At 39.9% G+C, this 13,687-nt stretch overlaps 1 protein-coding gene across 1 annotated transcript; it reads right to left on the bottom strand.

The window, feature by feature from the left end:
- Positions 1–5,063: 5,063 nt before the first annotated feature.
- On the bottom strand, positions 5,064–12,921 carry LOC117299438 (PIN2/TERF1-interacting telomerase inhibitor 1-like). The gene is made up of 6 exons (XM_033782975.1): positions 12,765–12,921; positions 11,032–11,154; positions 10,177–10,336; positions 9,109–9,214; positions 7,627–7,776; positions 5,064–5,976 (listed from the first exon to the last, which is right to left on the bottom strand). Exons 1-6 carry the CDS (start codon positions 12,835–12,837, stop codon positions 5,521–5,523), a joined length of 1,068 nt encoding a protein of 355 aa, XP_033638866.1. The 5' UTR covers positions 12,838–12,921; the 3' UTR covers positions 5,064–5,520.
- Positions 12,922–13,687: the final 766 nt, after the last annotated feature.

A 13,687-nucleotide genomic window follows, 5' to 3' on the forward strand; every position in this document is an offset into this window, starting at 1 on the left:
TGTACACAGAAGAGCCATTGACAACATGCATATTTTGCATATCGATTTGTTTCAAATTGCTGCCTCATAACAGTGTACAATAGTTGGAAAATCATATCAACTTGATTGGCACAGACATATTTTGTACACAGCAACAGGCATGATTGGTACTTGTTATGACTGCTTTTTCTATAAATTGAATGTACATGTATTTGTACAGCAATATTTGCTGTATAGAATTCGGTCAAAATGTCCTTTGAATTTAGGCATTATTAAGTCATTTTGTATATATGGTAATATTGTTTCTATAGAACATTGTATAATGCAGATCATGATTACATCCATCGACAGACAGTTTTCATCACCGGTATATTTTCCCCAAGTCTGTTTTTTCCCTTTGGTTCTTCCCCCAAAATTGTTATCTGTCTGTTCATGGAACCTTATCATAGGCTAGAACCATTGCCCATTGTCTGTTCATGGAACCTTATCATAGGCTAGAACCATTGCCCATTGTCTGTTCATGGAACCTTATCATAGGCTAGAACCATTGCCCATTGTCTGTTCATGGAACCTTATCATAGGCTAGAACCATTGCCCATTTTGGAATGCACAAACACAATAACTCTCAATACGACAAGTGCCACTTGTAGACAGGAGGGAAACCAGAGGCCAGTCAACTTTGCAGTTTTTTCAGATATAAGGGGAATGCTGCGCAAAAAAATGTCCTGCTTCTGCAAGTGCGGATTCTTTGCTTACGAAAGCAGAGCAATGATACTGGGCCCTTACAAACTAATTGGAAACGCACCTGATTGAACCCACACTAGCAGCTGTTGTTACATAACCAAACACTATCATACAACAAACCTCTACCTCTATCCAACATGGCTGGATATGAAAATTAATCTCAGACCCGGATTTCTAAAAGTGCCAGCTTCTTATTTCACCATGCAAATATACAATACTCATTCAAATACTTCCTCTTGCCTTCAACTATCTTTAAATCGGTACATGAATTAAAGACACTGGCACGGTTTGTAATTGTCAAAGACCAGTATTCTCACATGAACATATGCATAAAACAACAAATTTGTGAAAATTTGGGCTCAATTGGTCATCGATTTGCAAGAAAATAATGAAAGATAAAACACCCTTGTTGCATTTCTGTGTTTGCTTTCAGATGCATAATAAAAGGTTTCTGCTGAAGTATTTTATTGTTCGAGTGGGAAATTACCTCTTTCAAAAAAACTACGTTATTTCAGAGGGAGCCGTTTCTTACAATGTTTTATACTACCAACAGCTCTCTATTGCTTGTTACCAAGTTAAGTTTTTATGCTAATGTGACAGGTTTTGTGACAGGTGAAACCTGTATGGTTTTGTTTTCTGTTAATTTGTTTAATTCCCTTTGATTTTAACAAAGAGGTGATCTCCATGGTTTTACTCTATTATATTGATACTTCTTCGTCTTTTATGCCATTAGATTACATTTTACAGTACATTGCATCTGTGGGAATGTTCTTCTGTTCTTCAGCCAATCTTAATCTTAACCTCATTAAGACCCCATGGTCATTGTTTAATGGGACTTGGAGTCACAAGTAGCACTACAAGTAGTCTCATTTGCACACTCCTTTGTATTGTTTGTAGTTTCATGTTTATTCATTAGCTTAGTCATAGCCCAGGAATGCAGTACACTGGTTCCTGTGGGTCTTTTACATAATCTTAATTCAGTTGTTCACAATACACCATTCTGTAAGGAGTTGTTTTTAAAGAGATAGTTTTGTACAGCGCTGGCTGCGTGCGGTTTCCACTGTTGGAAGAATGGAATAAAACACATAATCTTCATCACAATGTTGTTTCAAGACTTGATAAAGAACTCTCTGTGTCACACTAACAATTATTATGAGTAATTACCAATAATGTCCAGTGCCTTTAAGACACCAGACATGTTTCAAATGAAAACCCATGTTTGTATGCACAGCAGGAAGATCAATGAGTAACAATCCTACATGTGAGAGACACTAGGGAGGTTTCGCATGCAAACAGATACGCACATACATACAAATAGCTATCAGTAACTACGTACTCACAGGATATCAGTGTCGTCTGCACGTATCCGTCGCACTAACCGTATCCCTTCGCATGAAAACCTCCCTATTGTTAGGCAATCACCATCATGGAGAGGATTACACGGATTGGTTCATGAAATTAAAGTCAAAGCTACTTGGATTATGTGCTTTAACGTTGAAAACTACAAGATTAGACTACATGTACTGTAGGCTTCACTTTCTTAAAACAATTATGTTACACACTGGACACTTGGTAATTGTCAAAGACCAGTCTTCTCACTTGGTGTTTCAACATATGCATAAAATAACAAACCTGCGAAAATTTGAGCTTAATTGGTCATCAAAGTTTCGAGATAATAATGAAAGAAAAGAACACCCTCATCACACAAAGTTGTGTGCTTTAGGTCGGTTGATTTCGAGACTTCAAATTCTAAATCTGAGATCTCAAAATCAAATTTGTGGAAAATTACTTCTTTCTCGAAAACTATGTCACTTCAGAGAGAACCGTTTCTCACAATGTTATATACCATCAAACTCTCCCAATTTCTCGTTACCAAGTAAGGTTTTATGCTAATAATTATTTTGAGTAATTACCAATAGTGTCCACTGCCTTTAACCAGGTTATTTTGAAACCTAACTTGTTAGTTAGAATAAAAAATTCAAAAGAAAAAGCAAATGAGTTATAAAGAGACTGATTCCATATTTCTACTAGTCTTGGTTCCAAGACCATTGGTGTTGCGCGGTCACACACAACCAACGTTCCGATTATGCACGGCAAAAACTGTACACGCTTGTAATGAACGAACGCTAGCGGGCGCGCTGTTTCTCTGATTTAGATCTCACCATGTCTGTGCTCACCAAGGTCTTGGACATTTGCAAATTGAAGGCGTGGCCAGACTATGTAAATGACTTTTAATGTATGCAATATTCATATCACGTGACGAAATAAAGATGACTATTCAAACTAGATCGAGTCAAAGGTCAATATGATCGGCGCTCTATTTTTAATAACCTTTACTCAAAGTGATTCCGTGGTCATTAAAATTAGGCCTATTAAAAGGAAAACAGTGAAATTTCAAGTATAGAGAGACGCTTCCAGTCCACCATTCAGATTATGGATACGTGACGATTTGAAATCGTAAATAATGGTCAAAAATCGAACGTAAGATTAGCATTCAGAGAGTCTGTGTAACGGACGCTTGTATGGCCCCACGGCGTGATGGAGCAATCGGAACGTATATCACGTACCGCCCATGCCGTGTCTCGTGGGGGTTGGAGGTGTTAAATCCCGGGCGCTATGAACTCCAAGCTTGCGGGTGTCGAATCCGTTGTTTCTTATGATCGCAACGTTCCAATATGCTCCATTTTGATTCATGGCCCCCTAAATTCTTTTTGTTTTGAGTTTTCAGGTAATTTTGATGATGTCAAAACGTAGGAATACCGCATTTTGTTTTTATGTTGAGTGTTATTGTGTGAGTAGCTTAAACAAATTATGAGAATTTTTTATAAAAGGTTAAAATAAAAATAATGCTCAAACAAAATTCCCTCAAAGCATAATTTTGTCAAACAAAGTATTATTTTTTAATTCTGTGGATGAAGAGTTATTTTTGAGGTAATGATTAAACTGGGCAACTAGTGGAATTTATGACCCGACTATAGTCGCCTCAAATAACTGGGAGTTGAATAGCAGTAGTCGCCACTCGACAAGCAATCAAAATTCGCAATTTATCATGAGCTGTTCCAAAAGATATGGTTACGACTACATTCCAAAAAATATTATATGGTTACGTTCCAAGCTACGCAGCTACTCGGCTACGTTTAAGTTCCAAGATACGCTTAGTTCTACGTTCCTTCAAGTAACACCATAATATCAAAAGGTATGTTTTCAAGCCCGAGTCAAGCTACGCTTACGTTCCAAGATACGCAGCTACGTTTACGTTTCAAGACACGCTTAGGTCTACGTTCCTTCAAGTTACACTATAATATCAAAAGGTACGCTTTCAAGCCAGAGTCAAGCTATGCTAACGTTCAAAGATACGCAGCTATGTTTATGTTCAAAGGTGCTACGCTTCAGTCCAAGATATGCTTATGTTCCAAAAGATGTCAACGTTCCAAGCTACACAGCTACTCAGCTGCGCTTACAGATCTGCTTACGTTCCTTCAAGTTACGCTATAATATCAAAAGGTACGCTTTCAATCCCATGTCAAGTTACGCTTACGTTCCAAGATACGCAGCTACGCTTATGTTTCAAAATACGTCGTCACAAAGACGCTTTTGAATCCCTCAAGATTTCCTTCCCCCAAGATTACAAAACCTTCACTATGAATAACACTACATGCAGATGCAGGGCCCACCAGTTATCTGTTTGGCAGAAAATACTGTACAAAATTTCTTTACTATCCAAAAATTTAGTTGGGCACTAGGCATAAGTCTACAACATTTCAAATTTAATTAAAAATTGGCTGGTAACCAGTTTCTGCTAAGCAATACTATTTTGTGCCAACTATAAGCAAATTGTTTAGCCAATACAGGCTTCATCAGTGTGGGCCCTGGCACGTCGGGAGCATAACGCCACGATCGCATTTCAAGCTGCATCATGGCAATGCAGTAGTCTGGATCTGGATATTATACATAGAAAGGTTTGTGGTGGTACCGCAAACCTTTCTTTATCGTATTTCCACCATGTGGCAAAGTTTCAAATCCTACTGATCTGAACATTATTATACTCCGATAAAAACATATACCCACACACACATGCAGAGTATAGCAAAAGTCATGCAACGCAATTACTGCATGCATTGTACACTGCATGCACAACACTGATTATTATTCATGAGCCAACCGCAACGCAGCCTCTGATTGGCTCCACCGGAAAGTCGGGGGAGATTTGCCGAAAAACAATAAAAAAGTTAAGATCCGTCGTTGCAAAAGTCCAAGACCATGGCGAGATCTAAATCAGAGAAACAGAGCGCCCGCTAGCGTTCGTTCATTACAAGCGTGTACAGTTTTTGCCGTGCATAATCGGAACGTTGGTTGCGTGTGACCGCGCAACACCAATGGTCTTGGAACCAAGACTATATTTCTACATGCTGAGCTACAAACATTTGCATTTTGCAATCAGGGCAATTGTGTACAATAATCAGGGACGTGTTTACAAGTCCATACAACATAATAGGGCTAAAAAATTCATTGAAACTTTCAAATTTATTTCTTAAGATTATAGAGAGATTCTTTAATATTCAGAGACCTTTTGCAGAATCAGGGAGAGTTTGCAGCTCTGATACACATTCAAGTAGTATTCACATCGTTCCCCCATGTATGGATGATTATTGTAGTTACTTAGGGGAGAGAACAAAGCTTTAATATGGATAAGTCAACAGTCAGGAATTGGTTGCAGATAATACACAGTCCACTTACCTCAAATAGAGTACAAGTTATAATTTGAATTACATATTGAGCATCATGAGACCCCATGATTTAGCTTTGTTGATTTTTTCTTTTTTTAACTTTCTTTGTAGTTTCCTTTTTCTTCCTCGGTCCTTCTTGCCCAATTTTGTCATTATTTGATTCATCGTTCTGTAGATCTTCATTACAAACCACTGCTGCTGCATCCTCAACTTTCTTCCTTTTTTTCTTTTTCTTTTTCTCTGTTTTGATGCCATTGTTTAAATGAACTTCTTTACAATCATCTTGGTCCATTGCTTTATCTGGACTATCAGATTCTTCTTCTGTACACTGCTGTATCTCTTTGTTCTTGCGTTTTCTTTTTGATTTCTTCTTCTTTCTCTGGTATGTACTCTCCTCTGTGTTGTTGTTTTGTGTTGTGGGTTCACAATCTGCCTCACCAGTACATTCTAAATACACTCCCATCTCAGATGTTGAAGAGATGTTCCTTTTTTCATGAAGTGCTTTCATCTTCTTAGCAAAGTATTCCTTAAAAAAAGAAACATAATGGCACAGTGAGTTTTTACAAAGTCAACTTTATTTTAAAATTGAGAATCCCTGGTATAGGTTTGATAATCGTGATAACTACTAATCAACTTACATTGTACAAACTCAAAAAATTCCCTCACTGTTGTGAAAGGAAGACTGTCATTGGCTGAGAATTGTGCAAGTTCCATGGATCCAACTTGGCAATTGTTGTGGCCTATGGCAAGGGGACTAACCAATAATGTGAAGCACTTTGGGACGCCCTCCGGGTGTGAAAAGCGCTATATAAAACCGGGTTATTATTATTATTAAGCCATTTGCGAGTTAGAGTTAAATAATGTTTGGTACAATGACTCGCTTAGTCACAATGTACCGCTTACATCTGAATTCCTCAGACTAAAGAGACAGTTGATATGGTTCGGGGCAACCTTTTAATAACCACCTCCATATTAAGCTTGGGCGGTTCCTTCGGTTACCCGGTTCTACCCGGTTCCAAATTGAAAACCGGACCGGCGGTTCCACTCTTCTGTGGAACCGGGTACCCGCTTTTGTTGGTTCCGATTTCAAAAGACCGAGTCCCTATTATAAAAGACTCTGTGGAGCCGATCCTGGGACGAACCGGCTCCAGAAATTGAGGCTTGATGTTGAAAACGGTGACCGCAGATACACTGTGCAAAGGCTTCAAGCCGACATGAGCATCAACTATCACATGTGGCTGCATTATTATACAACACACAGTGCACAGATGCATAGGCATATGCTGAGATATACAGAGTCCAAAGTCCAACCAGACAGCACATTGGCTGCCGATATATCCATATTCATAAAAGCTTTTCCCATGCACAAAACACACAGTACTGTATGCATGTACAGGCATGTACACTTCTATGTACAGAGATGGCACACTGCATGCACTATGGACGTACTGCACTACGGACGTACTGCACTAGGGACGTACTGCATTACGGACGTACTGCTGCCGGCCAAATCAAAGACTTGTATAAATGCAGGGAGAATAGGTGCTCGGTGGCACGATGTCTGATTGACTTGGTGGGTATTCTGGTATTAATTTTTCGTTAAAAATAGATCGGCTCCAATTGTGTGTGTGTGTGTGTGTGAGCTCCGGACCGATGTCTGATTAACTTGGTTATTTTCAGTTAAAATAGATCGGCTTAATTGTGTGTGTGTGAGCTCGGGACGGGCGGCTTATGTTTTATATAGAGTGGAACCGGGTATGTCTCAGAACCGAGCTTTTTTTTTGAACCGGAACCGAGCCCCAAATTTCTGGAACCACCCAAGCTTACTCCATATGAGCAAGTTTTTGGAACGTTACCTGTTAATAATAGTATGTCTTTACTGCATAGAGTTACTGCTAATATTAGTAGATGTGCTTACCAGTTACTGCTAGTAATAGTAGACATGCTTACCAGTTACTGCTAGTAATAGTAGACATGCTTACCAGTTACTGCTAGTAATAGTAGACATGCTTACCAGTTACTGCTAGTAATAGTAGACATGCTTACCAGTTACTGCTAGTAATAGTAGACATGCTTACCAGTTACTGCTAGTAATAGTAGACATGCTTACCAGTTACTGCTAGTAATAGTAGACATGCTTACCAGTTACTGCTAGTAATAGTAGATATGTGCTTACCTGCATGCTATTTGTGCTAGTAGTAGTCACAACACCGAAATCATTGTCTTGATGAGATACATTTACAACAGGTTTGATGCTGGAGCTAAACCCAAAACCAACTCGACTAGAACCATCTTCACTACATGCTTCATCATCTGAAGCATTCTCCTAAAAAGTGCAACAAACGAAGTATTATTTTAGTACAACTTTGGATCTTGACTAGAAGAGCCATTTGTTCAGCTCTGTTGTTGGGTTTTCGTATTTTTGATTGGTTATGTTGTGTTTGTATTTGTTTGCTATGGTTGGGATGACAACTTTGTACAACTACTTCTCATTGGAATAAAGCTACATGTACATGTACATTCTACCATTATACAATTGTTGCACGCTGTGACGGGATTTAGGTATTTTGCACACCCGAGGGTGCAAATGGCAGGGGAGGCCGAGGGTGCCATTTGCCCTTGAGGTCAAATTCTTTTTTATACCATGGTAACATTATTATTCCTCTTCTAGAAGTAGAAGTTCTGTTGTCATTTCCAAACATAACTAGCGACAGACAGTTGTTTAAATAAAAGTAATTCACTGTTCCCTCAAACCCGGGGCTGTTGCATACAAAGCCCTGGAAAATCAACCAACGGTGGGAACGATCAAGGTAATGCTGATAAACAAAACTCATGTTCACCTCCATGCTGTGTGATGTGTGTAGCGAGCATCTAGCATTGTTATACCTCTGTACAAAATGTGAAGTTTGATTGGTGGAGAACCAATCACGTGCCGTGCAACAAAAACGCATGTTACATGGCTCGAAGAGCCGCGGGTAACATGAAAAGTGATGTACACCGGTGTACATCACCTTGATCGTTCCCGGCGTTGGTCGAGGGAATCTGTTCTTGTTCGTTTACTTATTAAACAATGAATGTCCGTCTCAATAATGTTTGAAGATGAAAACAGAACTTTGAGAAGAAGAAGAATAATGTTACCATGGTATAACAAAACAATTGTTGCACGCTGTGACTGGGGTCCATGGGTTTTGTACACCCTAGAAGGAAAATGGCACCCTCCACTTCCCCCTCGGGTGTACAAACCGCCATGGACCCCGTCACAGCGTGCAACAATTGTATAATGTAACACGTCATCTGATTGATTCTGAACCAATAAACCTTTACAAGTTGTTACAGTGGTATAATAAGTACCTTCGTATATAACGGTCCAGACAAAGTCTAGGGATTGATTGTGATCAAGGTGATATGTGAAACATTGTAAACAATTCTTCTTAAAGTTTGTCCAGATCATTTTCCTAATGCCAGACAATCTGACAACAAATCATCATAAACACATGTTAAGTGCAAGGGTAAGCCACTGTAAAGAATGTAAGACTCAAATAAGCAACATGAAAAAGAAAAGATAGACATGCATAACCCATTGGCACGCATACATGTACATGTATCTCACTCAACACTTCCAAAGCTTCACATACAGTACATGTACATGTCTACTCACCGATTGGTTTTGTGGTGTATTGCTGCTCTGTCTAACTCCCATAATGCAATTCATTGCATGATCATCATACGTAGAGAGATCTTTCCCTGCTGTGAATTTCTTGTAGCTGTGGAAATAAACAACACAATACAAACATCATTACATGACTCATTATTCTCTCTGCCGTTTGTTGTACATTGTACGTAACAAAATGTTTGAATGTACATGTACCTTTAGAAAACTCATCAAAAGACTGAAAACAAATAGCATAAAACCATTATTGAACCACTAAGATAAAGCTGAATAAGTATTGACTGTAAGTAATGTTTATAGGTATGGAGAAATGACACATCATGGTAAGTTAAAATGTCACTATCTGTCGCCTGTTCGTCATCTGGCAGTAAGTCAGTGTGTTTTTTGCAAAACGTATCTAGTGTGTGTACATCATAATAACAATATGCAGACCTACCAAGTCTCACGCATTTGGGCTCTGTCTCAAGCTCATACGCACAGCAACCATTTTCTCACGCATTGGGGCCAGACCGGGAAAAAAATTAAAATTCACGACAATGCAATTCATTTTAATAAATGAAAGCTCAAATGGTGATATGCAAAGGAGATATTAACACATTTTAGTTTGGATTTGTCTTTTAAAATAAAACCTGGTCAAGAATGCGTTCTTTTGGATATTTCTCTCAAAAGTACTAACATCTACAGATTGATAACAATGTACAGGGATGTAGGCTGTTTAAAAAAACCTCAACTGTGAGCCCAAATCGTGAAAGCTTGCAAGCGGAAACTTACATACAGTTATCTTTGGTTTTGAACGCCCTACTCTCTGTAATCTGGGGTGTTCCTTATATGGTTTATCTTTGGTTTTGAACGCCCTACTCTCTGCAATCTGGGGTGTTCCTTATATGGGTTATCTTCCTTTTCTTATGAATCTGATCTTTAGTTATAAAATATTCATAACAAAAAAATGAAATAAAAATAATTTGGTGGGGTAGGGATGTTAACCAGGTTTAAAACAGAGAAATCACATCACTGAATGTTCACATGCACACAGTATAAATGATATCATGTTCTTACTGGACTCTGTTCTTGGCTTTCTTAGATTTCTCTTGAAGACTCTGTGGTTTACTCTTCTTCTTAGCGTCTTGTTGGTTTTGATTAAGTGAGTTCAATAAATCATTAAAGTCATCCTGATGACTGATCCAGTTATCACCTCGCTCTTGACTACAGCCCAAACCTGACAACAAATACAAATCATTCTCAGCAATGTTAAACATGGACTAATACAATATACAGTGCATAAAAGGTGCTAGGCAAAGGGCAATAATGGACACAGAGCTGGGCACAACACAATAATTGACAAAGGGCAATGCTGGGCGCAACATAATAATTGACAAAGGGCAATGCTGGGCACAACACAATAATTGACAAAGGGCAATGCTGGGCACAACACAATAATTGACAAAGGGCAATGCTGGGCACAGCACAATAATTGACAAAGGGCAATGCTGGGCACAGCACAATAATTGACAAAGGGCAATGCTGGGCACAGCACAATAATTGACAAAGGGCAATGCTGGGCACAACACAATAATTGACAAAGGGCAATGCTGGGCACAACACAATAATTGACAAAGGGCAATGCTGGGCACAACACAATAATTGACAAAGGGCAATGCTGGGCACAACACAATAATTAACAAAGGGCAATGCTGGGCACAACACAATAATTGACAAAGGGCAATGCTGGGCACAACACAATAATTGACAAAGGGCAATGCTGGGCACAACACAATAATTGACAAAGGGCAATGCTGGGCACAACACAATAATTGACAAAGGGCAATGCTGGGCACAACACAATAATTGACAAAGGGCAATGCTGGGCACGGAGCATTCTTTGAATTTAAAAAAAGGGTAAACAGAACTTACCTAAAGTATTGTTTTTAAGAGACACAGAAATATGGCTTGTCTTGCCATCTTCATTTATTCCAAGTCCTTTTCCTTGCTTCCAACCCATCTTCTCCATCAACTGATGACCAAACTTGTTTGTATCTAAGCAAATAAATTAATATAAAAATGGATTCATAAATACCTCAGACAGTTTCACTATTTCTATTGGTGGGAAGACGATAGCTTTGTTCACACCATGTTTACACACAGCGAGGAATACCGGACACTTCGGCACCTCGCAACCTCGGCACCTGCAAACTCGGCACCTTGCAAACTCGGCACCCACTCGGCACAAAGAATGTCGGCACCATACAAACTAGGCACTAGCATTTTATTGACTAACAAACTCGGCACCAAGCAAAAATAACCGAAAGAGTCAAGTGGTTAAAATAAAGTAAACATTCGCGTACTTACACAATAAAAAAATGGTTGGATAGTTAGTAGCTTTGTAAACGCTGTTAATAGCAAAATCATTAGTTATGGGAGTTGATAAGAATTCCGAACTCTCAAGAAAATTTGGGCCCCCAGGAAATTTACCGTGGCGCCCGCACACCGTGTTCAGTCAACAAGTTTTTTTAAATGTTGTTTTAGGCTGAAATTGCGTCCATAAGGGTTTGTTTAGTTTGGTTAATGGTTTTCAATGGAATTTTGCTTTTTAACAGTGCATGATTTGCTGAAAGGCGCTGGTCGTGATCGGGGGACTAATTTCCCGACGGTTCCGCGACTGTTAATTCAGTGCGTGATGGCATGGGGTGCACACACCAAAGATTGTTATTTGTTTACGTCCCGTGCTATATAACGTCGCTTCTATTTCCTGGTAAATTTCATGATAATTATATTGCAATAATATTTGGAATGCTAATACTAATAACTTGATAACAGGATCAAGCTTGATGGGGCTGAACTTTAACATCAAAATGAGGCCTGCCACCCTCGGATTCAAATTTTCAACCAGGGCCATTTTTTACTCTTTCGCTCGGGGATCTGGTAAGTTTTTGTCTTTTTCTTCAAATTATTTCCTCATTCATTAGACATTGAGGATCAAGTTCGTGTTTCTAGAATTTGTGTCATGATTTTCAAAAGTGGTAAAAATTGAGCAAATCTGCTGACTAGCTGTCGAAATTGTAGTTTTAAACCATTTCGCCCTGCACACATTGCGTTAGCTTCGTAACCCTCCGGCTACGCCATCGGCAGGAGGGTTACGTTATCGCAACTATGGGCGACTTTGCTAGGGGGGCGACATTGGCAGGGGGCGACATTGTCAGGGGGCGACTTTGCTAGGGGGCAACATTGTCAGGGGGGGCGACTTTGTAATGGAAACCAGTCATCTCGCCCCCCCCCCCCTCCCGCAAAGTCACCCCCTGCAAAGTCGCCCCCTAGCAAGCTCGACCCTCCATGTACAAACTCCCCCTCACAAAAAAAACAGTCACAATGTCACCACCTACAAAGTCGCCCCGATACAGTCACCCCGATACAGTCACCCCCCCCCCCCCCCCCGACAAGGTCGCCCCCTAACAAAGTCGCTCCCGCAACACAGTCGCCCCCTACGCATTTTTGGCCGTGGCCGAGTTTGCAGGTGCCCAGTTTGCAAGGTACCGAAGTGACCGGGTACCCGAAGCGAAGCGAGTTGACGGCGGCGAGTTTTGACGGCAAGGAAGTTGAAATTTCATTTTAATATTTAAGGATTCACACGAAACTTTATTTATAATTACCATTACTCCAAGCGCTATTTCTTGGGTCAGATGACAACTTCTGTCGGCGTTTTGGCTCAGCTAACATTGCCATTTTGTACAACTGCAGGCCTACCGTGGAGGAGAGGAGTCATCAGGAAAACACGTGGAAAACACACACACGTAACACACGGTCGGTACGGACGGTACGATCATGCATTTGAAAGAACGCCGAATGAACAAAAAAGATGTACTCGGTTGATATGTTTTTCGTTGACCTTTGAATCATGGAGGAAGTCAATCTTGTGGTAACAGGATGACGAAAACAATGGAATGATAGTTTTTCCATCGAAGTGAACAATCTTTTTTCCATTTCCAGAATTACATTTTCCTATTTGGTGGAGAGCGCGTCACGTGGGGGTGTTTAAACCTTTGGTAATGACCATTGTTTATAACCGGTTGTGAGCGGGACAGTTTCTTCATTCCTATTGGTCGAGAACAACGGCTAAAACAGTTCTGCCACATCACGCGATACGCGCGACGCGCACAGCACTCCCTTATAAGGAGTTGTTTACCCGAGGGCGGCGGAGGACTTTACCATTTCATAGCTGGAGGAGTGTTGTGTTGAAAGAAATCATCTAACAATTATAATTTTTGCATTTATTTTACTTACCAAAAAGTGATGATGTTTTTGACCGTAAAGGTATTTATGAATGGGACGCAAAGTGTGTTGAATCGGTTTTAAACTAGTGGTTTAAACCCGCTGAGGCCTGGGGCCGAATTCACAAAGAGTTAGGACTCGTCTTATCTCGAGTATGATTAATCTTACAGTCTGCTTGCTACAGTGCAGGGTTTGGGACTCGTCTTAAGTCCTAAGATTAGTCTTAAGTTAGGAAGAGTTTTGTGAAATCGACGGCTGGTTCTTTATAATTACTTCGTCTCGGTAAAATTATCAAGAACCAGGC

This window comes from Asterias rubens, chromosome 14 (genome assembly GCF_902459465.1).
Source record: "Asterias rubens chromosome 14, eAstRub1.3, whole genome shotgun sequence".
NCBI classification, from domain to species: domain Eukaryota; kingdom Metazoa; phylum Echinodermata; class Asteroidea; order Forcipulatida; family Asteriidae; genus Asterias; species Asterias rubens.

Excerpts from the sequence above, each read along its gene's own strand:
- LOC117299438 (XM_033782975.1), bottom strand. The coding sequence starts at position 12,837 with ATGGCAATGTTAGCTGAGCCAAAACGCCGACAGAAGTTGTCATCTGAC. Across the intron at positions 9,215-10,176 it reads AAAGCCAAGAACAGAGTCCA|CTACAAGAAATTCACAGCAG; the intron begins GTAAGAACATGA and ends TTATTTCCACAG. Across the intron at positions 7,777-9,108 it reads ATACACCACAAAACCAATCG|GAGAATGCTTCAGATGATGA; the intron begins GTGAGTAGACAT and ends TGCACTTTTTAG.